The 22464-nt window shown below is 33.6% G+C and overlaps 3 protein-coding genes and 2 long non-coding RNA genes across 7 annotated transcripts; 1 reads left to right on the top strand and 4 right to left on the bottom strand.

The window, feature by feature from the left end:
• Positions 1 to 668: 668 nt before the first annotated feature.
• LOC108848311 (ammonium transporter 2) lies at positions 669 to 3934 on the bottom strand. Its single transcript, XM_018621640.2, has 5 exons — positions 3489 to 3934; positions 3070 to 3393; positions 1739 to 2024; positions 1539 to 1642; positions 669 to 1332 (listed from the first exon to the last, which is right to left on the bottom strand). The coding sequence occupies exons 1-5, from the start codon at positions 3798 to 3800 to the stop codon at positions 892 to 894; spliced, it is 1467 nt and encodes a 488-aa protein (XP_018477142.1). The 5' UTR covers positions 3801 to 3934; the 3' UTR covers positions 669 to 891.
• Positions 3935 to 10524: 6590 nt separating this feature from the next.
• Positions 10525 to 11964, bottom strand: LOC108851756 (uncharacterized protein At5g01610). Its single transcript, XM_018625220.2, has 3 exons — positions 11748 to 11964; positions 11281 to 11335; positions 10525 to 11029 (listed from the first exon to the last, which is right to left on the bottom strand). Exons 1-3 carry the CDS (start codon positions 11832 to 11834, stop codon positions 10659 to 10661), a joined length of 513 nt encoding a protein of 170 aa, XP_018480722.2. The 5' UTR covers positions 11835 to 11964; the 3' UTR covers positions 10525 to 10658.
• A 915-nt stretch (positions 11965 to 12879) lies between these two features.
• On the bottom strand, positions 12880 to 13941 carry LOC130511538 (uncharacterized). Its single transcript, XR_008945032.1, has 3 exons — positions 13696 to 13941; positions 13174 to 13370; positions 12880 to 13059 (listed from the first exon to the last, which is right to left on the bottom strand). It is a non-coding gene; the product is annotated as an uncharacterized LOC130511538 (long non-coding RNA).
• A 1304-nt stretch (positions 13942 to 15245) lies between these two features.
• LOC108848537 (abscisic acid receptor PYL4) lies at positions 15246 to 16198 on the top strand. The gene has a single exon (XM_018621927.2). The coding sequence runs from the start codon at positions 15446 to 15448 to the stop codon at positions 16058 to 16060; it is 615 nt and encodes a 204-aa protein (XP_018477429.1). The 5' UTR covers positions 15246 to 15445; the 3' UTR covers positions 16061 to 16198.
• Positions 16199 to 19473: 3275 nt separating this feature from the next.
• Positions 19474 to 21477, bottom strand: LOC108839618 (uncharacterized). 3 transcript variants are annotated; one of them, XR_001947693.2, is made up of 5 exons: positions 21217 to 21472; positions 20858 to 20917; positions 20543 to 20752; positions 20193 to 20272; positions 19474 to 20034 (listed from the first exon to the last, which is right to left on the bottom strand). It is a non-coding gene; the product is annotated as an uncharacterized LOC108839618 (long non-coding RNA). The 3 variants fall into 3 exon arrangements; XR_001947694.2 differs by having other exon boundaries at positions 20193 to 20752; positions 20858 to 20926; positions 21217 to 21477; XR_001947692.2 differs by having other exon boundaries at positions 20193 to 20752; positions 21217 to 21476.
• Between the last annotated feature and the right edge of the window lie 987 nt (positions 21478 to 22464).

Raw genomic sequence — 22464 nt, forward strand, 5'->3', positions numbered from 1 at the left:
TAATGGTTGCACCACTAGAATGCAATTTTTTTTGTTTATCAGGATGCTTTTTCTAGTGTTATCTAGTTTTGTTTGTTTCAGCTGGTTTCAGTGGCTCCCTTTTGTACGCTCATCTTTTTAGGCAATTATCACAAGAATGTTTTTGGTTCTGTCTCCAAACGTTTTCTCATGATCAATTTAGTTCAGTCCAACTGTACTTGTACTCAGTGTTCTAAAAAGCGGTTTAGGCGGCCGCCTAGGCGACGCTTAGGCGCTAGGCGTTCCAAGACCGTGGCGATTACTCTTTAAACCGCCTAGATAATTACAATATTGTAATAATAAATAATATATAATTTATTATTCATAAATTATAATAATTAATATATTTTAATATATATTCTTATTATAATAATTTTTATCATATATAAATAATAATTTTTCCTATTATTAAGTATGAAACATTACATATATTTAATATATTGTTATAATTTATAAGCGTCTAAACCGCTTAACTAATAATCTAGACATCCGCTTAGCCGCTCTAGGCGCTAGGCGTTAGGTCGTCGCCCGCTTAGCGCCTAACGCTTTCTTGAACATTGCTTGTACTAATTAAATATAGTGGAGGTTTTATTTTAATATCTCATCCATTAAGTTGTAAAGTTTTTTTTTTGGTAAATAAAAAGTTCCTATTGGTACCAAGAAAACTGTAAGAACATGCATATACATTCATTACAAACGAATCCTAAGCTAAATGACCAAGTCTTCTGAGTTTATATGGTTGTTAACTAAATCAGAAGAAAATGAATACTGGAGTTTTTACCTATGCAAAACACATCACTCTTTCATGTCTCTACAACAAAAGGAAAAAAGAGAGACAAAAAAGAATAAATGAAAACACATAAAGAGGGTTTTTTATAAAACAATGGTTACACCTCTAGCACCATGAACATAAGAAGGATGAGCAGCTTCTTGATCTCTTTCAAACTGTTGCATCTGTGTGGCATGCCTTGTGGCGTCGAACTTCTCTCCATCTCCCCAAAGAGCATAAGCTTCTTCTCCATGAGCAGCGTCATCTCCAATCCCAAGCTCTTCCTCAGCCATTCTCAATGGTATGAACATCTTGATAGCAAGAAGTATGAGAGTCGTCGACACAAGATTCCATACAGCAATGAAGGCAGCTCCGGCCCACTGTTTTAAAAGCTGTTTGCCGCCATTGCCGCCGTAGAAAGCTCCATTTGTTGGATTAGGAAGTGACAACTCGCAGAGATCAGGATGTGCGAATAAACCGGTCATTGTTCCACCTAGTATCCCCGCTACTGCATGAGTGTAGAATACCGCTAATGTATCATCCACCTGAATATCACATTTCAGAGTTTTGTTTAATTAAAATGAATTAATTCAAGAATTGATATATCCACATTAAAATACGGGATTCCTTACAAAAAAGTATACCCAATTAAACATTTATTTAATAAATTACTTCAGTTGATATAAGAAATACATATAAATTTCAAGAAACAAAAGTTAAACAAAAAAGTTGAAGGCTGAAGATATTTTACCTGCTGGAGGAGTCTGGATTTCTTGTGAAGGATCATCATAGAGGCCCATGGAACTGAGCCTGAGAAAATTCCAATTATTATAGCTGCCCATGTTTGGATCAACCCTGCAACATAATAAATTAACCATGTAATGTTACAATTAGTTCCCATATGTATTTATGTCTTGACCAATATTAAACCTGATTAAAGTGTAATGAGACCTGCTCCCGGAGTAACGCCGGCGAGACCCGTGACCATGCCTTGAATGGCTCCGATGACAGAAGGTTTGCCAAAGAATATGACATCGAGTGTGGTCCATACGAGTAGGCTTGTGGCAGCGGAGAGGTTGGTGTTGAGCACCGCGATTGAGGAGGTTAAATTGGCCGCGTATGGAGCTCCGCCGTTAAAACCGGACCATCCCATCCATAGAAGCCCAGCTCCGGCAAGCATTAAAAGAACATTGTTGGGAGGAAATCTTTCTCTGTCAGCTTGAGGCCTAGGTCCCACCTACAACATCTCACACGTAGCCAATTTAATTTATATATCAATTCACATGTCAATAATGCAACATGGAAGTAATGAAGTATGGTACGACTCTTTTCTCAACTAGTGGTTGCTTTTTAGCTAACCATTTTTTATTTTTCTATTGCATAATTACATAGAGACTTATTATATGTCGTATCATGTGGAATTGACTTGACTTATACGTGCCACAACACAACCACAAATGCAGAATACTGGAAACAAATTTATTACTTTATAAAAATAAAGTTATTACTCTTCTCAAATTAAAATTTTATCTGAGCTGATTATACTATGTAAGCTAATATCGAGTTGTCCAATCCTAAAATGATTCTGTTTAATCTATGACTTGCAAATTAATTACTTTTTGTTAGTGGACCGATCAATCATTAAACTGATCTATAAATTAACTAAAAACCTTGAATATGAATACGTAATCATCTAGAAGAGAAAGCAAAACAAGACTTGGTATTTCAGGATGAGTCTACATCAAAATATACTTTTGTTAGAAATTGACCATGTCGTCTACCGTACATTAATATTCAACAAAAAACAATATAATAGTATTCTTTCGTTGCTTAAAAGACCCAATAAGTATTTATTATCTATTTTGATAATAAAAACAAAATTTTAGCCTGAGAATTTAATACCAACATGTCCAAACTAAAAATAATCTATCCTTAAATACTCTAGACCTCCTCTTTCATAATATACATTTTTTAGTATTTTGTATTTTTAAATTGAAGTTATTATTATGTTTCTATACAACTTTTTATTTTATAACTAACTAATTGCTGCAATTTTTTTCATGGCTAACCAAATTTATTTAATTTTTATATTAAATAATATTGTAAAAATACTTGTACTTTTAAAATCTTCATGTACTTACCTAAAATATATACAAACCCCCCTATAGATCACAACTAAAAGATGTACATTTATTTTGGTCGTAAATGAATGCAATTGAATGTAATTCGAGGAAATAAATAACATAAAGAAAACTGAGATATTTAATTATCTTTAAACATACCCAATAAGCGGCGACGAAGCCGGCGACACCAGAGGAGAGATGAATCACATAACCACCAGAGTAATCAATAACTCCCCAATGGTAAAGAAACCCTCCCCCCCATATACTATAAGCTCCAACTGTGTAGCTAAAGATCAACCACAACGGCACAAAAGCCATCCACGCTTTAATATTCATCCTCCCTAACACTGACCCGGCCACAAGTATCGTCGTTATCGCCGCAAAAGTGAACTGAAAATACACCAAAGTTGCCATCGGAAACAACGGCGTCGTCGCTTCTCTCTCTATCGTCCCGTTACCAAACTTCTTGACGGTTGATGGGATCTACAAAGACAAGGGAAAAAAAAACAAAAGAGTCAACCAAAGATATCTATCTCATTTCAGACAACTATTTTGTGGACATAGACTGATTTTAAGACCGTGGCTCTGTCTTTGAGGTAGCCTTGGTCGAAAGCGGGGCCACCTCTACCCCAGAAAGGCAAAAGCTCGTCTCCGAAAGCCATTTTGTAACAGAGGAGGACCCAACATAGGAGAACGGCGGCGAAGGCGTAGAGAGCCATAAAAGCAGAGTTCACGGCCCATTTCTTCTTGACGATGGAGGCGTAGAGGATGACCAGACCTGGCATGCTCTGCAGACCGACCAGAGTCGCCGCCGTGAGCTGCCACCCGTTGTCTCCTTTGTTAAGCCATTCAGGAACCTTTGTTAAGGTCGCATTGTAAGCTCCAGCCATCTTTATCTCTATACCGGAGTTGATGATAATAATCCTGATGACTTTTTGGGAGGTTTCAAATGTTTTATAGTCAATGGTAAAAGAGCATGAAATTGTAGGTGTGAAACCTTTAATATAATAATGTAGACAAGTCACAAGTGGTGTTTTGTTGTACAGTCTGGAGGAGAAAAGTCTTCGAAGATAGACTGATATGTTTCTCATTCTTCATTTAGCAATCTTGATGTTTTTTCAAAGTAGCTTCTTCTTTCTTTGTCTACTTTCACAATTATCGCGTCACAGAATCACCAGGTAATATAAATAGACAGATGCGGTGTGGACTTGGTATTTATCAATTATCATCACAAGAACTCATAAGTTCTTAACTATTTTTAAAAGAGTTGAGAGAAGTGATATATAGTATTGAATTTAGAATGTTGAGAACATTTTCTTCTCCAAGGGATTCTATATAAGAAATGAGAAAAAAATTCCTTCATATTTTTGAAATTATCGTTGAATAAATATATTTATTTTGAAATTGATTGTACAAGGCTGACAAACTTGTATTTTTCAAATTCAGTTGTAACAAGTGACTTATAAAATCATCGCCAAGTAATTTAACATGAGTTTTTGGTTACATGTATTTTGAAAATATTTAAATTCAAATAAAATGACATTCGAGATACATAATGGAGATCAAAAGTGTACCACCCTTACCATTAAGAATTAAAGATACTCTCTGGATGCATTTTCTCTTTAATTAGCTGTTGCGAAATTCATGTGGTTTCAGAAGTTATTCGAATCTCGGCGTGAGTGACTTTTACGTACTGTACCCAAAAAATTACTATGTACAAGTATGATACATATGATTCAAAAATTTGGGCATTGTTCCTCAGTTTTGATCGTGTGGCCACGTTAAATACCGAAGAAGTTGACCAGTAACACATCGAATGGTTAAGAAGCAAAGATTCATTTGTTTGTTTGTAAATCAAATTTGATATTATGGCCCGAACGTCGTGCTTGATATGTCAACAAAATCGATTTTGGGCCATGTTAAGTGAAACACTTGTAACATGGTTCCAAATTTTTTGAAAAAAATTACATAGACATAAATTCTCTTCCAAAACGATTTTTTAGATCTTCCAACTGATATTTTTTTACAGACATTGCCACATATCTCCAATATCTTATGTTGAAGGTTCAAAAAATTGTTTTTTTATAAGTTGTAAGATTTATAAAAATACTAAATTATTATGATGATTTATAAATATTCTGATCCATGGAAGTCTCAATGAAATGTATGTGATCAGTTGCAAACAATTTATGGACACCTTAGTAAATGGTCCGCAAATAAAGAAGCTAGCCGATAACATAACAATTAATAAGTACTAGATCTTGACCCGCGCTTTAGAAGCGCGGAATATTTTATGATGAAAAATTTAATTAATAATTTAATAAATATTTTGGTAATTTTTAAAGAGTGTATTTAAAATAGTTTTGCATTTAAATTAATATTTTTAAATTCAACCCGATTGTGATTATACCGGTTAACCAGGAGATCTGACAATTAAATTTAGGTTTTTAAAATTTTCATATTAAAAAAATTACTAAAACCCGAGACTAACCATTGAACTGATGGATGACCGATATGTAATTTAATTTGATTTAAATTGTAATAGTTTCATAATTTGTAACTTATAATCCAAATTTTAAAGTTCATTATTTTGCAATTTATGAAATTATGACGTTTCTACAAAATTTTAAAGAAAAAATGATAGATATAAAATAAGTAATATTAATTATTGTATTGTTTGGAAACATTGATAGTAGTATAAAAATATATTGTTTGAAAACATTGATAGTAGTATAAAGACATAAGTATATTGTTTGGAAACATGGATAGTAGTATAAAAAAGGAACATTAGTGATTTAATTTAAGTTTAACTATAAAGTATAAATGTGTATTTAATTTAGAAACTTACAAAATAAATGTTAGGTCCAATAGAATGTTTCTGTTTTAATAAGATAGATATACAAAAACATTTTAAACAAACTTACATCGTTACTTTTCGATGAAGAGGGATAGCTGTTGATTGCGACTGCAACATGTGATGTTGTAAGAAAACACATTAAATCTTTTTCAAAATGAGATTCACCTGAAAAAAGTCAAATAAAATTATCAATTAGGAAAGAAAAAATTATTTATAAGAATGAATATTAATAAAAACTTACTTAGATAGTCTTACATCAAAAGCTGGATTTGTAGATTGTAGGTTATATGTAAGAGAACAATCATAACTTAGTACTGATCCTTCGCTACTAAGAAATCTTGTTGTTGTTTCGAAAGAAGAACTCAAAGCCCTTCGAGCTCCACTATTTTTTAAAGATCCCACTTCATTTAACAATTGCAGCAACCGATGATGTTGCAAGACATGAAATCAATTCATCCTCAAAATCAGCTTCATCTGACAAGTAAAATGGAATACAAGTTTAGAAAATAAATTTTTATGAGTAAAAATAAATATTTTTAAGAAGAGATAACATAATTGCTTAATCTTCAATTAAGTGCACTATTTGTTCATAAATAACAATCACTTTTTAATGTTATATGAATCTTGGAATTCCAGTAAGGAATCCCAATTTCATCTATGCTAAAGCGACATAAAACATTGCATGGATGACTGAATTTTTTTTCATCTCGAGAAAATCTGTCAATATCCTCCTTCCCTTCCTCACTTTAAGGTAGTCATCGACTCCTCTGTTTGGGCCATAAGAATCTTGGAATAGCCAATAGGGAATCTCAGTCATGGCGTCTCTGTTAGAACCACATAGCAACATAACATATTATGTGTTTTCTCGACCTTCACATCTATCAATCATCTCCCCTAGGGTTGGCACATAAATCTCCTGGAAATAAATAAATTAGCAGTGGTTGCAAATAAATAAAATAGCAGATAACTTACATCGCAAACAACTCTTGATAAAGAGGGATAGTTGACGATTAAAGCCGCAACAGGCGATCTTGAAAGACACCTCATTAACTCCTTTTCAAAAAGAGCTTCAGCTGACAACAAAAGTCAAACAAAATGATCAACTAAGAAAAGAAAATATTGTTTTTAAAATGAAAAATTAGGAAAAACTGCTTATTATCATAGTCATCAATGTAGTGGACTTTGATCTCAACCCCATTATAACGTTGCTTTCTATCAAAACATGGATTGGTAGCCTGCAGCTCATAGGTGCGGGGACACTCATGTTCTAATACATGACCACCCTCAGTCAAAAATCTTGTTACTATTTCGAAATCTGGAATCCCTCCTTTTCGAGCTCTTCCATCGCCAGTACTCAACTACTCATTGAAGATCCCACCTCATTTATAAGATATTGTATTGAGAGTTCTGCATCAGCAGCAATAACTCGTGTAATCTCAAGAGAGCTTGGAGCTGTCTTGTCAATGCAATTGCCAAACAGACATCCACTTCTTCTTGATGGAGCATCTTGTCCATGATGAGTTTTGTACCTCTATGAGATATATAATCACTCATTTCTGAAATTAAAACAAATAATAGTTGGTAAATAACAAAAAAGATATGAAAAAGTGTTTAATGAATTAAGTGGGCAAACATCTCTCCAACACTGTTGAAAAGGTAATGAGATCAAGTGTTTGATGAATTAATTAACAAAAATACGGTCATATATCTTGTTTATTAATAGTACAATTGAGTTTGAGTTGATTGTCACAATCAACAAGATGAACAGTGCAGTAGTATTGGCTAAGTAACTTGTAGAAAAGATAGACTTTATGCTTGATTCTTGGTGATCAGTTGTGTGATGTTTGGATATTTTACTTGTTGTTTACTTAGCCCACAATGATAATACTTAATGTGTTATACTGCTATATTTTTTGGTACGACTTATTATTAATATTAGCTTATATACTTTTAAACAAACAATTTTAAAAGGTGGATTTAATAGATTGTAGTCAAACAGATATAGCCTTAATTTTTTTGAGTAAGAATAAATATTTTTTTAAGAAGAGATAATATAATTGCTTAATTTTCAATTTGGTGCACTATTTTTTCATAAATAATAATCTCTCTTGTTATGCAGCTTATGCTATAGGAATCTTGGGATTCCAATAAGGAACCCGAAATTCATATATGCTAGAGCTACATAAAGCATTGCATGTTTATCTGAGGGTAGACTATTCTCATTAAGATTTGAGGTATAAATTGTCTATAAATAAAAAGTCAGACATTAATATAAATAAAAGAAACAATGAAAATATACAGTAATTTTTAAGAAGAAGTTTACGTTCTCAGTAGTTTACGTTCTCAGTAATACTCAAATAAATTTTAAATGTTGCTGGAACAAGTGAAGGTAAAAAGCAGAGATTCAATTTTGCTTCAAAATCAGTTTCTGCTACAATAAAATAAATAATTAAAAAGAAAAAATTATAAATTTATAGATATAAATTTAAAAAGGAACCATACTTTTAATTGTCCAATTCAGTGGACTGCTTTGAATTGTGGATGTTTCCACCAAACATATCTATTGGATTTGTATACTGTAACATAGCTGAGAGGAGATACATTTAGTAATACAGACCCTCATTCAAGCAGAAAGCATGTTGCTAGTTCAAAATAACTAATCATTCCATTGCAATGCCATGGAAGTTGTCTATTATAAAGAGAACTTTATACTTCATTGATGAGATATTGGACTGAGAGCGGAGAATCCATATTTAGAACTCCACAAAGTTTCAAGAGAGCTGAGAGATGTATGTTAAGGCAATTGCATAACAAACATGGACGTGATCTTGGTAAAATATCTTCTCCATGAGTTGAGTATCTCTTTAAGTGATGCAATCACTCACAGATGATGTTTTTTTTAACATGATGATGTTTTTTTCAGATGTAAGTGATGTAATCATACCTGAAAAAAACATCATCATGTTTACTAAATCTTAATAAGATGTTAAGCAAGTAAGAATGAGAGACTTTTTAAGAAACTGAAATCTTACTCAAAGAGACAGAGAAAAAATAGCAAAAACAAACAAAGAGAAACAAAGAGAACTATATTTTCTCTCTAGCGCGGGTTGACGAGCTATTTCCCCACGAGTACTATCATATATCACTAAATGTATCTCGAAATATGATCTGATGCTATTTATCCACGAGAACAAAGTTTGAAATCTATTTTTTCCATGAGTATAAACCAACAGTTTATATTGGTTTACTGTTTTTAAGCAAATATCAAAATCGAAAAACCCATTTGGTTTACTGTTTTGAATGCCATTTGGTTTACTGTTTGGTTTACTGTTTTGAAATCTATTTTTTCCATTTGGTTTACTGTTTTGAAATCTATTTTTCCATGAGAATATACCCAGGGATACAAAGATCAAAATCGAAAACCCCATGAAATCAATTTATATTGGTTTACTGTTTTTAAGCAAACCAACAGTTTTATGGTTCTTGATTGAAATTAATTTGTGATTTTTGTTCTTTTCGGCTTTTTACATTTTGGAATATCAAGTTGGGTTTTTGTTCCGTTCCAGATTTATATTTGGTGGGTATTGATTTAGTTTTGTTTATTCAACAAGATTTGAGATTTTAAATTCGGTTTTCAGAAACCATGAGAAAACTAAGATGGGTGGAGAAATAGATTATGAACTTTATTCTCGGGGATAAATAACACGAGGTCATATTTTGGGAGACATTTGGTGCTATACAATAGTACTCGTGAGGAAATAGTTAGTCTACCCTTCTCTAGCCTATAAAGCTATACTCTTGTAGCTTCCTTGGGTATCAATAAAAGAATCAATGAAGGTAAATAAGTGCAAAATACTTGAATGGCTACGCCCACAAACATATTCTCAAAACCCTGACAAGATTCCAAGTAGTGAAGCCAATCATGCTCCCATTAATGACCAAACTGTGTTCCCAAGGTTGTTTATCGATATAAACAGCGCAAAGAATGTTCCTTAAACAGCGCAAAGAGTGTTCCTTCAATCCCATGAGGACACAAACAACCAGACAAGATCAAGAACGGTATGAATTTGAGTTAATTGATCCGAAGAGAACCATTGTCTTGTCTGATACTCCATAACCCACATTTTCTCTACACACTAAGACCAAATCGAAGACTTAGTTATGGACAGCTCGACGTGAGCAAACAGGAGAGACTTGTGCAGAGTCATGTTTGCCAGATAGTGGTTTTAGATAAAGATTCCAAACATGAGACCTAACCAGTCAACAACACATGTTGTTCCTAGGAAAGAAGCGTGCAACTGCAACACCTCGGTTTGGTAATAGAGCATGACAGTAGAGAGATTTGGCACAGTTTGTCTCTAGGGTTTGTGTGTCTTTTTCAGTTTTATAACAAACAAAAAAAAAACTCATCAGAATCGGATAATCTTTATAGTCGTCCGGAAGTATTTAGAGCAAGAATCTGGTGAAATAACATCTACCATTGCAACAAGCTTATTAGACACGAAGATCAATACCAATATTAGTAATAATATCGCTATAACTAAACAGAACAAGTAATTTATGAGAAAAACTAATAGTTGTAAGTTGTAACTTATTACTTTTAGTGTGTGTTTTCTCTTTTAGATTGCAACAAGAATGTAATATATCGAGAATCTATTTACTTGTAGCTTAAGAAGATAATTATGAACTTTCTTTGATAAATAAATGTGATTATGAACTTTAAGTTCCCAACGTTTCATATTTGTAGTTGATCCCTGTTTACTGCTACAAAGCTCATTCAAGTACCCAACGTTTCCAAGTAAAGGGTTTGCTTCATCAGAGCTTACTTTTGACACAAGGAGTTAAAAAGCATACATACATACAAAAAACAACTTGGCAAAGCATCCATAAGTTAGAATTTATCAACAGTAACACCAGGCCGTATAACCTCATAAGCATCTCTGCTCCTGCTTTTCTTCATCCCAGCCGTGAAATATACCTTTGACGCATCTGCTGAGATACAACTCACTTTCACCCAAATCATCACCTTTGTTTTCAAGCCTTCCACTTCAGCTAGCTTCCCTTTCTCCAGGTAACCAGTTACCGTGGTTGAAAACCGCAGGACCGATGAGTCTCTGTACCCAACCTCGCAGGTCTCGGGGATGAAGACAGTCAACTTACCCGTCTCTTCGTTGAACTCGTAGTTTGTGGCGTCCTGTGGAAAGATCCCAACAGGTAAACCAAACTCCTTCAGCAGCTCAGGCAATGGCTTCTGCATTTTTCCTATTCAGAACAACAAGGTGCACACAGCATGTACATGTTTCTTAAGCTTGGCTTAACATATACTACAAGAACTAATGAGAGATTCACATAGTTTATACACAGTCTTGAACTAGATATTGTGTGAAAAAACCATTGAATAAACGTCTAATCTACATGACTCTCATCCTAAGTGGGATCTTGACATTCAATATCTTCGATAAAGCAAAAACTTATGACACAAGAACTGGAAGAAGTAAAAAAAAAAATCAAACCTTTGAGTTTGTTGACCAACCACTTGGTACCTCCTTCAATACTGCTAGACAATGACTGAAAAAAACAAGAACCCAAAGGTCATCAAACTCAGAACACTAGGTATATTAGTAAACCGCAAGCAATAAACTTTTCTCCATGATTAGAACAAATTGTAACAAAAACTGTTAAATCAAGCCTTCTTTCAATGGTAACTCAAGAATCTTCATTTAAGCTACCTTTGAAATAAAAAAGCAGTGAACTTTCAATTAAAAACACAACAAGTTTCTTTATTAAACCTCAAAAGATACAAACTTGTTTCCAAAGCATAGTGGTTTGATGACCAGGAAACATGTAAAAGACTAAAACAGAGCCATCAAAGATCAAAAACTCTAAATTAAAATGGGTTTCCTTGATATTTAGAACGATCAAGATGGTAAAGTGAGACTATTAAAAGCAATAAACCAAAGAGAGAGTTAGGGAAGAATACATTGAAGTCGTCACCGACCGAGTTGAACTCTTTGTTTGCCTTTTGTCCTAGCCAATAAGACCCCACCTTGTTCATTATCTGATCCATCTCTCCTGCCTGTAACACAACTTGATAATCCAACTAAGGGAGAGGAGACGATGGCTCTCTTTGACGTTCTTCTACTTCGTTCCGTGTATGAAGAGAATGTTTCTTCTGTATAATGCTTCTGTTGTAGCACCGAGAACTAAAACAGCACAACGTTCGTCTTTCGGTAACTGAAACGACATTAGTTTCATCCTAGCCGTGTTGTTTGAATGTCGTTAATTAAAGATATAGTCAGAGACCCTCTTGTCAACTTGGCAATTACCACATTTAAAAAAAGGGCTAACGAACGCCTCAATCACGTTTTAAAGAGTTCAGTCTTCTTCCGCAAGAACCTAGTTTTTATTAGGCATGAAACAAACTGTGGACACTTGATTCGAATATTTCAGATATACAAAGTGTAATCGGTCATGTATTTGTGAAATTCAGATATTCAGTTTGATTCTTTTTTTCTTTTTTTTTATTCTCATCATTTTATCCAAAAAATATTGGAAAATAAACATCAGCTTGTTACTGACATGTATCTTTGAACCGGCAATCTCATATAGTCTAAGTTATAACAATTACTAAACAATAATATCGTTCTTTCATGGTTACCCATTCTTTTCTTTTTTTTTTTGTAACTGGCATGGTTACCATTCTCCACTAATAATAGTCTTACAATTAAAATATAACCTACAAATTTCTGTCCAGTAGCTACTCTTCCCTCTAAAAAATAATTTATGATTTTCGTATATTTGAAGTTTCCACGGCGTTTACGTTAGAGCATGCCGATTAGTGAACCCCAAGGGAAGGTTCATAGGGATTTTTTTTATTGTTTTTGGGTGGATCCGGGAATGTTGACGAACCCGTATTAATTTTGCTCTTCCATTAGTGAACCCGAAAATGGGATTCATAAGAATAAAATAATAATTTTTTTTAAAAAAAAATTATTATTTAATACAATAGAAATTAAAAAACATACAAAGATTATTCATCTAGATTACCAAATTTGTGCCATATATTTTCAACTAAATCGGCTTTCAAACGATCACGTTTTTGTTGATCCCGAATTTGAGCTTGAATGCCATGCCTATTAACGAAGTTGGAAGGAGAGTCCGTAGGTTGCGAGATTTCCACCTGTGAACTCCTCCTTGATCACCTTCTCAGCCTTCTCCAGCCGGGCAGTCAGCTTCTCGATCTCCTCCTGGACACCAAACACCTAAGGCTGACGATAATGGAGCCCATCAGCCTTGGTTATACCAAAAACAAAAATATAAAACTCATAAGAATCTTGATAGGAAAAAAAATTGATATATAACTGAAACAAAGAAAGAATTCAAACAAGAAAAAAATTGAAATATACCTCGTAGTTTATGCAGGTGAAGAAGCGCTTCCCCGGAAGAGTGTCTCTCTCCTCCTTCCCCTGAACTTCGTCTATCATTTTCCCACCACAGTAACACCTACTTGGTATCCCGTACTCTGAATCCGCCACATAGATCAAACTGTTGTTGTACTCAATGTTCCTCTTCATGTCTCTTCTCTCTGCTGCGGGATCCATCTCTACCACAAACAAATATCAATCATTAGTGAACCCGAAACAGTTAACCCGTCTAGACGATTAAGAACCGTAACCCTAAACCCACATAATCGATTAAGAACTGTAACCTGTAAATCCCCCAAATCAATTTCGAACCCTAACCCTAAATCCCCAAATCAATTAACAATCCCCGATAAACCAACCATAACTCGGTAAATACAACCCCGCATGACCTTTAATCGAAACAATCAACTCGATTTCGAACCCTACTACGAAAACCCTAAATTGATTAAGAATCCCCGAGACCCAAACCGCTTTAAAATGATGGAGAATCTACTCGATACTGACCTGAGCTCGTGAAGGGAACCGTTCTTCGTCGATTTGATGGTGAAAAGCTTCAGAACTCGCCGTCGCACGAGAATCGCCTCTCAATCGCCTTTCGGAGGAGAGAAACCCTAGCTATCGAAGAACAAAAGAAAATGAATGGTCTCGGTCAATGCTTCGCGTAAACTCGAAAACGCGGGGCCAATGCCTTACGAACACGTGTCTTGAACCCGTCTAAGAGCGGATCACACGTAAGACTCGGGTCACCGAATATTGCCCATTTTCGATTTTATTTTTCCTGCCCGGCCGTAAGAACTTGAGCCCATGAACCCGTTAAAAGCCGCTAATGGGCATGCTCTTATTCTAGTCTTAGTTACCGTGAAGCTGCCTCGATTCCGGGTTGAATTAACGATCTGGATAGCTGACTTTGTGGACTGAAGTTTCTTATTAAAATATTTTGTCCTGCATCGCATCAATTCTTTAGGCTTTGCACAAAGCAAAAACTCATCCATCGTGGTCACATTAACCATATGAAACATGATAAAAAAAAAAACATGATATGATTACCAAAAAGAGTTGATCTTGCCACACCTAAATCATCTTCAGTTAGAAACACTTTTACAAACTCTTTCCATATTTTTGTGCATCACATGATGTATATCGGATGTGAATGTGCATATCCTTCTCGTGACGTAAAATGGACGAAAGAGATTTTGTTTGTAATTGCGTATCAGTATATCATAATCAAAGCGATACAACTTGTTCATCAATATGGTTATGAATATTATTGGGTCTGATATGTAGTTGTGAGGCAATTGCTTTGTATATTGCGTATCAGTATAACATAATCGAATATTAATACAAGGATTTTCTCAGAAAAACCTGCTCCATCTACTTGTTCATCAATATGGTTACGAAGTTTGGTGAATTTTTGGATATACAGATCTGATATTTTAACTGTCTAGATATGAGTTGAAAGCATAAGTGTCCCAATTCAGAATAGTGTACTTTGTAAGTTTTTCTTTTCATTTCGTATATCTTTCATAATACATTAAAAGTAAGTAAAAATAGGTATATATATATATTTCAAATTTAACCATGTTTTTAAAGTAATAACTTATTTATATCACAGTTGAAAATAAATATTAATACTTAATAAACTTGAATTTAAAAATCTATTTACTTACAGGATTATTATATCCAAAAAATCATCAGTCTATCTACTTAGATACAACCGTCTAATTTCTTAAATAGATTGTATTAGATTATTATTCAGATTAAACCGTCCCACACATTGTCAAACCATTTTGTCCAGATTTTGTTTAGCATATCTTGTTAATCCCTAGTTTAAAATCTGTAAGAATAACTAAAACCGATTGCTACTTGTACTTGACTATTGAAAATGTTCTATAATACTCCGTAATAAACAATACACGAGAATTATGGTCACTACTTGCCAATTTATAAATCATACCGAACCAGTCAGGTCAACAAAAGGGGTATAAACGTAAATTAACAAAGTGCAAGTTGCTGGTTTTGTTTTCGTTATTACCACTCACATGAACTCTGCATTAAAAACTCTTTCTCTATCAAATCGAAGGGCACAGCCCAACTTTTTCGCAAGTCTCTGCATTAAAGTTGATTTTGCTCCTTTTTTATAATACACACATCTCCTCCTCTCTTTTAACATCTTCTTCTTGAATCCTCCATCTCCTTCATCTAACCCTAAAGAACTTCATCAAAGATCGATCAAGATTCTATAAAACACAAGAACATGCTTGCCGTCCACCGCCCTTCATCCGCCGTATCAGACGGAGACTCCCTCCAGATTCCAACGATGGTTCAAAAACGTTTCCCTTCACTCTCATGCGACGCAACAGCAGCTCGTTTCCACACGCACGAGGTCGGTCCTAACCAGTGCTGCTCCGCCGTGATACAAGAGATCTCCGCACCTATCTCCACCGTATGGTCCGTCGTCAGACGCTTTGACAACCCGCAAGCCTACAAACACTTCCTCAAAAGCTGCAGCGTCATCGACGGGGACGGTGGGAACGTTGGTAGCTTACGTCAAGTCCACGTCGTCTCTGGCCTCCCCGCTGCTAGCTCCACAGAGCGTCTTGACATACTAGACGACGAGAGGCACGTCATTAGTTTCAGCGTCGTCGGTGGTGACCATAGGCTCTCTAACTACCGATCCGTCACGACTCTTCACTCTTCTCCGGTCTCGGGGACCGTCGTTGTTGAGTCTTACGTCGTCGATGTGCCTCCGGGGAACACGAAGGAAGAGACATGCGACTTTGTTGACGTTATAGTACGATGCAATCTTCAGTCTCTTGCTAAGATAGCTGAGATATCTGCGGCGGAGGGGAACAAGAAGACGTCCATTTGATATGTGTTTACGTCGTCTGAATAGTTTCGTTGAGATCCGACGTCGTTTCTTGATTTTTTTAGCCGTCGTGTGATCTATGTTTTTTACCGGCTTATTGTGTGAAAAAAATGAAAAATACATTAGTAAATTAATCTCTCATGCATCATAATCTTATATAATTATTTACTTCTTTTGTATTTTATATCCATAAAGAACCGATTCGGATAAGCCCTTTTCCGGCTTTCACCACGCAAAGATAATAAAAACTAATGATAGGAGAATTTGGTTATATGATTTTCCAAAGTTAACACATTGTTTTTACTTTAATATTTACCGAGTTTCTGACCATTTCCATTTCGACAGTAGAACTTACATATAGGCTTTTCCTAAATGGCAGCATTAAACTTGGGCATGATCTACAATGTCTTCCATTTCTTGATGATTTAAATTTTAAATCGTTCCTCCAACTTTTTACTTTCTTAGTATTCCATAATGATTAAAAAGGAATTGATATTTAAGTGTTATGTATTAGAAAAACCAGAAAGTGTGTTTTTACCAAAAAAAAACCAGAAAGTGTGTGCAACAAATAGTTAAACTAACCTTTTTAGAAAAAGACAAACGTTTATTTCTCATATATTTGATAGAAAATAAATTTCAAGAGTGGAATTTGTTGAAAAATTTAGGCTTCAAGGTGAAGGGTAAATGAACAAGAACAAGATATATGCATACATACATGGGATTTGAATATAGGATTTGAATATAAAATAGATGTGAACATGTTGATGGAATAAAAAGAAATAAGAAATTGCAAGTGGGCAAATTTTTGAATCATAACACACAACAAGCCAAGCTGTTTAATAAAAAGGAATGCAAGTTGCAACTTGTTTATCTCCACCTTCTTTTTTTATGCTTCTTCCCAATTGCAAAAGTATATTATTAAATTTTGAATATAATAAAACAATCTAGAATAGAGAAGATGGGCAAGTTGCATGTCCTTTTACATCACGAGAGTCGCGATATGTTTCGTTGGGGTTTCTAAGAATATACAATATTTTAAACTGATTTCATTTGTTTTCTATATTCAAGTGGGTTTGAAACTTTAGACCATGCGTTTCTTTCTATCCGCAAGATTCAAAAATGTCCAGTTGTTATATTTTGATGTTTTGCAATAACTATAAATCCATGTTTTCAGAATTATACAATCAATTCATGGTCGTATGTTGAATGGGAAATTTATCTATGGATGCAAAAAAGTAGAATTCAAACTGTGTTCCTTTTGAAATTATAATAGCTTTGGGATTAGTTTGGATTTCGATCTGGAATCCAAGATGATTATAATTTTTTTTATCAATATCGTAAATAGCATAAGCAAACACCAAAATGAATACACGACATAACGAAACAATGAAATCAAAACATTAAAGGCAACAAGGTTTCGAACTTTCATTTACCATTTCTTGTGCTCGTGAAATATCGACAATTATAGCATAGCTTACAAATCATAAGATGCATACATATGTGGCTAAGAAATGTGTAAAAATAAAATCAGTGCTAGCAAGTTGGCGGTGCAAGTGGGTCTGAGTAGCTGAAATATTTTGCAAGTTGGGCAAAACATATCAATTATATATGGTTTGCAAATTATTTTTTTTTCTTCTGACTGAAGAAAAAAAATATTATGCTTTTGAGATCCTTCACGCCACAGTTTCCTCTAGTTTGATTGGACCTCTGACCAAGTTTCCGCTCGTTCGAGTGAAGGAAATTAAGTAATAAAATGAAAAAGTCGAATACAAAATAAATTAATAATTTACGTAACTCACTTTACGAAGAAGAAGAGGGATCGCGCGATGTTTATAAAACGAGACATCCCATCAAAATGAACGTATGGCCTGCCTTAACACAATAGCACTACTTTTGGGTCGGGTTAAGGTGGGTTCATTATCATGTGTACTTAATTCCTTTTTATTTATATTGATTATAAACATTATTTAGAAGGTCCTAAGGAACGTAGAAGATCTTTAATCCAATTATTAAAATGACTAGATCTTTTGCCCGGGCTACGCCCGGGTTATTCAAATAATATTTTACTAAATATCTATATTACAATAAATTAATTCTATGTAATAAAAACATAAATAGTAAATATAATTAGAAATGAATAAAATTTACAATTGTTTCTATCTAAAATATGTTTGGGATGGCGAGAAAATGTGAAATAAATAAAGAAATTGTTAAACCGTAGTTATTATCCAAAATATCTTCTGTTACATTTTTAGGTTATTAAGAAAATATATTATTAATCTCCACATCACATATTTCTTTTTTATATGTATTATTTATACCATATTTATGTTTTTTATTTATATGTTATTTAATCTTTATAATATATTTTCTTACAATTATAATCTATTTCTTACAATTATAATAAATAAAGCTAATTTAAATGCTCATTTTTAAAATAAATGAGCATTAAAAATGCTGTATGTGTCAAATACACTGAAAATTCTATGAAATTATTACTATTACAGTATTTTTTGTCAGATATTAATATTACTATATTATTTGTTTAGTTATAAACAAAAAGACATCTTCCAATCTAGCTATAAATAAAATATTATTTTGGATTAAAATTCAGTGTAAAGTGATAATCAAAATATTCTCAAAAGATATTCACAATTTATTTAAATTTTATTATTATATATTAGTTGGTTCTAGAATTACTATTTTTTTAAAAATACAATCAGGTTATTACGCTGTTATTAAAAATGAATATTTATATACCATTTAGGGGAATTCTGAATATATTTTCAGTCCAAAACTAAGATCCAAAACATTATTTTCTTATTTTTTTTTCTAATTCGATATAGAAAATTGTGTACTAATATCACAAATTGAAAATATAAATGATTTCTAATTCGATATAGCCTTACTATTTTAACTTCCATTAAAAAAACATTTAGTGATTTAGACGATTAGTTTTTTTCTTTCTTACTTTGAGTCTTTAATATTTGTTTTGTTAAACTTTATACACTATTTTGATTTTTAATCTTTTTTTATTTTTTGTGAACATAAATTTTAAAATGTTTATTGGCTGTTATTGTTTAGTGTGGTATAAGTTTGTCTCCTTAAATGGTTTCCTCAAATTTCCTTAATCAAAAACAAATCTTAATCGCCTTTTCCAAGAAAGATGAAGCTCTATCAACAACATCCAAAGCAAGCAAAACTGGTCTTACAAAGCAAGCAAAGCTCATCAACTGATTTTTCTTTTTATCTTATGTGGTTCAGTGGTTCTTTCATTCTACTTCTTTTTGTTAGAGTCCTTTTTTTGTTAGTTTTTAGCGACTGTTTGAATACCTAAAATAAAGATTGCACATTTAGATCAAAATGTAATTCCGGTGAAAGACCAAGTAATGGAAAGAGTACAAATAACTCTGCAATAAACTAATATGGTGGAATTAAGACAAAACAAAGTACATAATTTTTCACTGGAATTGAGACAAAATAGAAGTACATAATTTTCCACGATCATGTTCTGCATATTACAATTCCAAACTGTATCATAAGTAATTTGTCAACATGATTTACTCACTGAGCTAGTTTGTGTCTCTTTGTCCTCTCTGGCGCACCCTTGGCTACCATTTTCAACGCCTTCTTTAGCTTCTTTACAGTCTTCCTCTCTCTTTCTTGCAGGTCCTCCAAACACAGCATCATGGACTTCTTTATGAGTGATCTATACTTTGTCTTCTCCAACAGATTCATCATCACACTATTCAGGAAGCTCAGTACCTTCCACATTCCCTGTCACTGGCTCATAAACCCCAGTTTTCTTGCCCCATCTTTTGATGCAACTATGGTAAGACATTGGGGACATGAGCTGCCTCTTCAAAGCTCCCATTTCATCTTCTGGCTAACCTGCTTTATTCAGATAGTATTTTGTCTCCTCCACATCTACTGTCTCGTCCTTTTTGCATCGTTTTCTCTAGCAGAATGAAATGAGTCTGAAACAAAAATATCAAATATGGTCACGTCAGCCAGCTTCCAACTATCAAAAGTACAACAAATGGATTTCCAGAATTGACCAAAAAAAGTTGCTTGTGAGCTGAAAACAGTGGAAACCATCTAAAAACACCTGATTGTAAGAGATTAGAGAGAAAACCTGACTGTAACCTGCGGAGACGCTTCTCTTGATCCGAAGCATTTCTCTATGTGTCTTCTTTCCCACGTTGCACGTAAGACCTGTGCCACATGGTGTAACAGAAACTTCCAAACCAACTTCTTCCTCTCATATATTAACCAACCCCAAACATATATATGCCAATCTAAATTTTATAATAAATTTTAAAGAAGGCATATTCAATTAGATCAGAGTTGAATATTCACAGTTTCACATAACTAAATGCTCATCTAGACTTCAATATCTTAATGACATATAACTATTGCACAGAAACATATAACTATTGCACAGAAACATGGCAGCACCATCCCTTAATGAATTCTGGGTCGTACCTTGGATCAGCATAGTGAGAGACATACTTGTAGACTGCACGATCACCAAGAATATGTGCTGAACGGGGAATATATATCTCACACATCTCTACACTCTAGAATTCTGGAACCTTTTTGGTGGCTTTTTCGGCTTGTTTGGCCAGACTATAACCCTCTTCTAGCTTGTCATACTGAAGGTATAAGGTCCTGACAGACAGCATCTGATGGAGCCTAAGAGAAAGATAAGATAATTTAGATCAAAGTATAAATCGATAAACAACAAAAAATAACCTTTTAAACCAAAAAGAATGTATATGAAAGAAAGATTTAGATTACCATGGACACATCATGCTCAAACAACTCTATTGCCTACTCCAGCTTTGTCTTCCCACATCTCTAGACAAACTTTGCAAGATAAGTTACCATATGTCTCTAACATGAAATACTTGAATATCTTGAAACCTCTTTCATTCACATATCGACAAAAAAAGCGATAATCTAGAAAATCACATGAAATCTAATAACATGAAATCTGTTATAGGAGTCTTTCAAATTGCGACAAAAAAGCGCATGGGGGGAGAGGAAGCAGAAACAACAAAGAAACAATCTAGGAAATCAGCCATGACAATCTCATCTCAACATATATAAAGCGCTTAAATTTGGGATCAAAAAGGTGAGGGCTATTAGCAATTTACCATTAGCTGGAGCTGTAGCAAACTGATTTTCCCATTGTTGTTCGCCATTGATTCGTTGAGTTTTGATTGACTACTTTGTGGAGTGGAGAAGCAGAGACGAAGATATAGCAGCAAAACAATAAAGAAGAGATTAAAGAGCGTCATTGATTGATCAAAAGGATCGAGTAGAAACGGAGAGAATCCGGTGAAGATGAAGTGCAAGAGTCAGGAAGCTCAGGTCTAAGTTTTAGAAGAAATTAGGTTTAGTCATGTTGGAACCGGTGAATTACGTTTAGTCATGTTGGATTTAATCTGGGCTAAAACCAAAATTTTAAAGCCCATAATTCTTTTTTCAGTTTCATTATTCTGTCGACAAAAGCATTGGTGATGTGGAAAGATAAAGCTCTTTCATTGGTTGATTTATTAATTCTATGTGGACACTCTAACCTTTGAGATTATTCTCCTTTTAGTATAGTATAGATTGTGGCAGAAATACTTTAGATTAATTTGAAGTGAGTTTGTGAGTTTATACTAATACAACTACTCAACATAAGTAAAACCATCTCTATAATGTAGTATGTATTTTCTGTAAAATAGATAAATTATAAATATATGCTTTTAAAATAGTGTTTCTGCTTATTTAAATAAATATTAAAATTATTTTGGAAAAATGTGTTAGAGGTATATTTTTCCATAATAACATTTGAAATTAAAATTAGCATGAGTCGAAGATGCTTTAAAATCCTTTATTTGCAAATCATTCATTACTATGCATCAATTAGACATTTCCACACTATATTTCTAGTTTTCTTTTCTTTTTGAGAAGCTAACTTAAAGTATCTATGGGGAGAAAAAGGTTAGGATTCGACCGAGTGTGGTTTGAGAAATTAGTTGAGAACGTGACGAAAAACAATGACAGTGGGGGTTCTAGCGAGGATGTGAGGTGCTACTCATAGCTAGATTTGCGCAAGTAACTGAAATTTGAAAAATTTACAGCATTTATGATCACTTCTATCCTACATGAATATTCGTGTTTGTAATCCATTTTGATCCAAAAACTTTAGATATCTAGAAGTTTGGATATTCAAAGCTTTTTAAAATAATCTAAATTATTTAATTCGATCCGTGAATATATTTAAAAATAAATAAAAAATAACATTAAAATTAAATTTTAATATCAATTTGAAATAAAAATAATAATATTATACTAACAATTTAACATCTTTAACAAAAATTATAAAACAGAAAAACAAATTAATATTATCAAGC

This window comes from Raphanus sativus, chromosome 4 (assembly GCF_000801105.2).
Source record: "Raphanus sativus cultivar WK10039 chromosome 4, ASM80110v3, whole genome shotgun sequence".
In the NCBI taxonomy this organism is placed as follows: domain Eukaryota; kingdom Viridiplantae; phylum Streptophyta; class Magnoliopsida; order Brassicales; family Brassicaceae; genus Raphanus; species Raphanus sativus.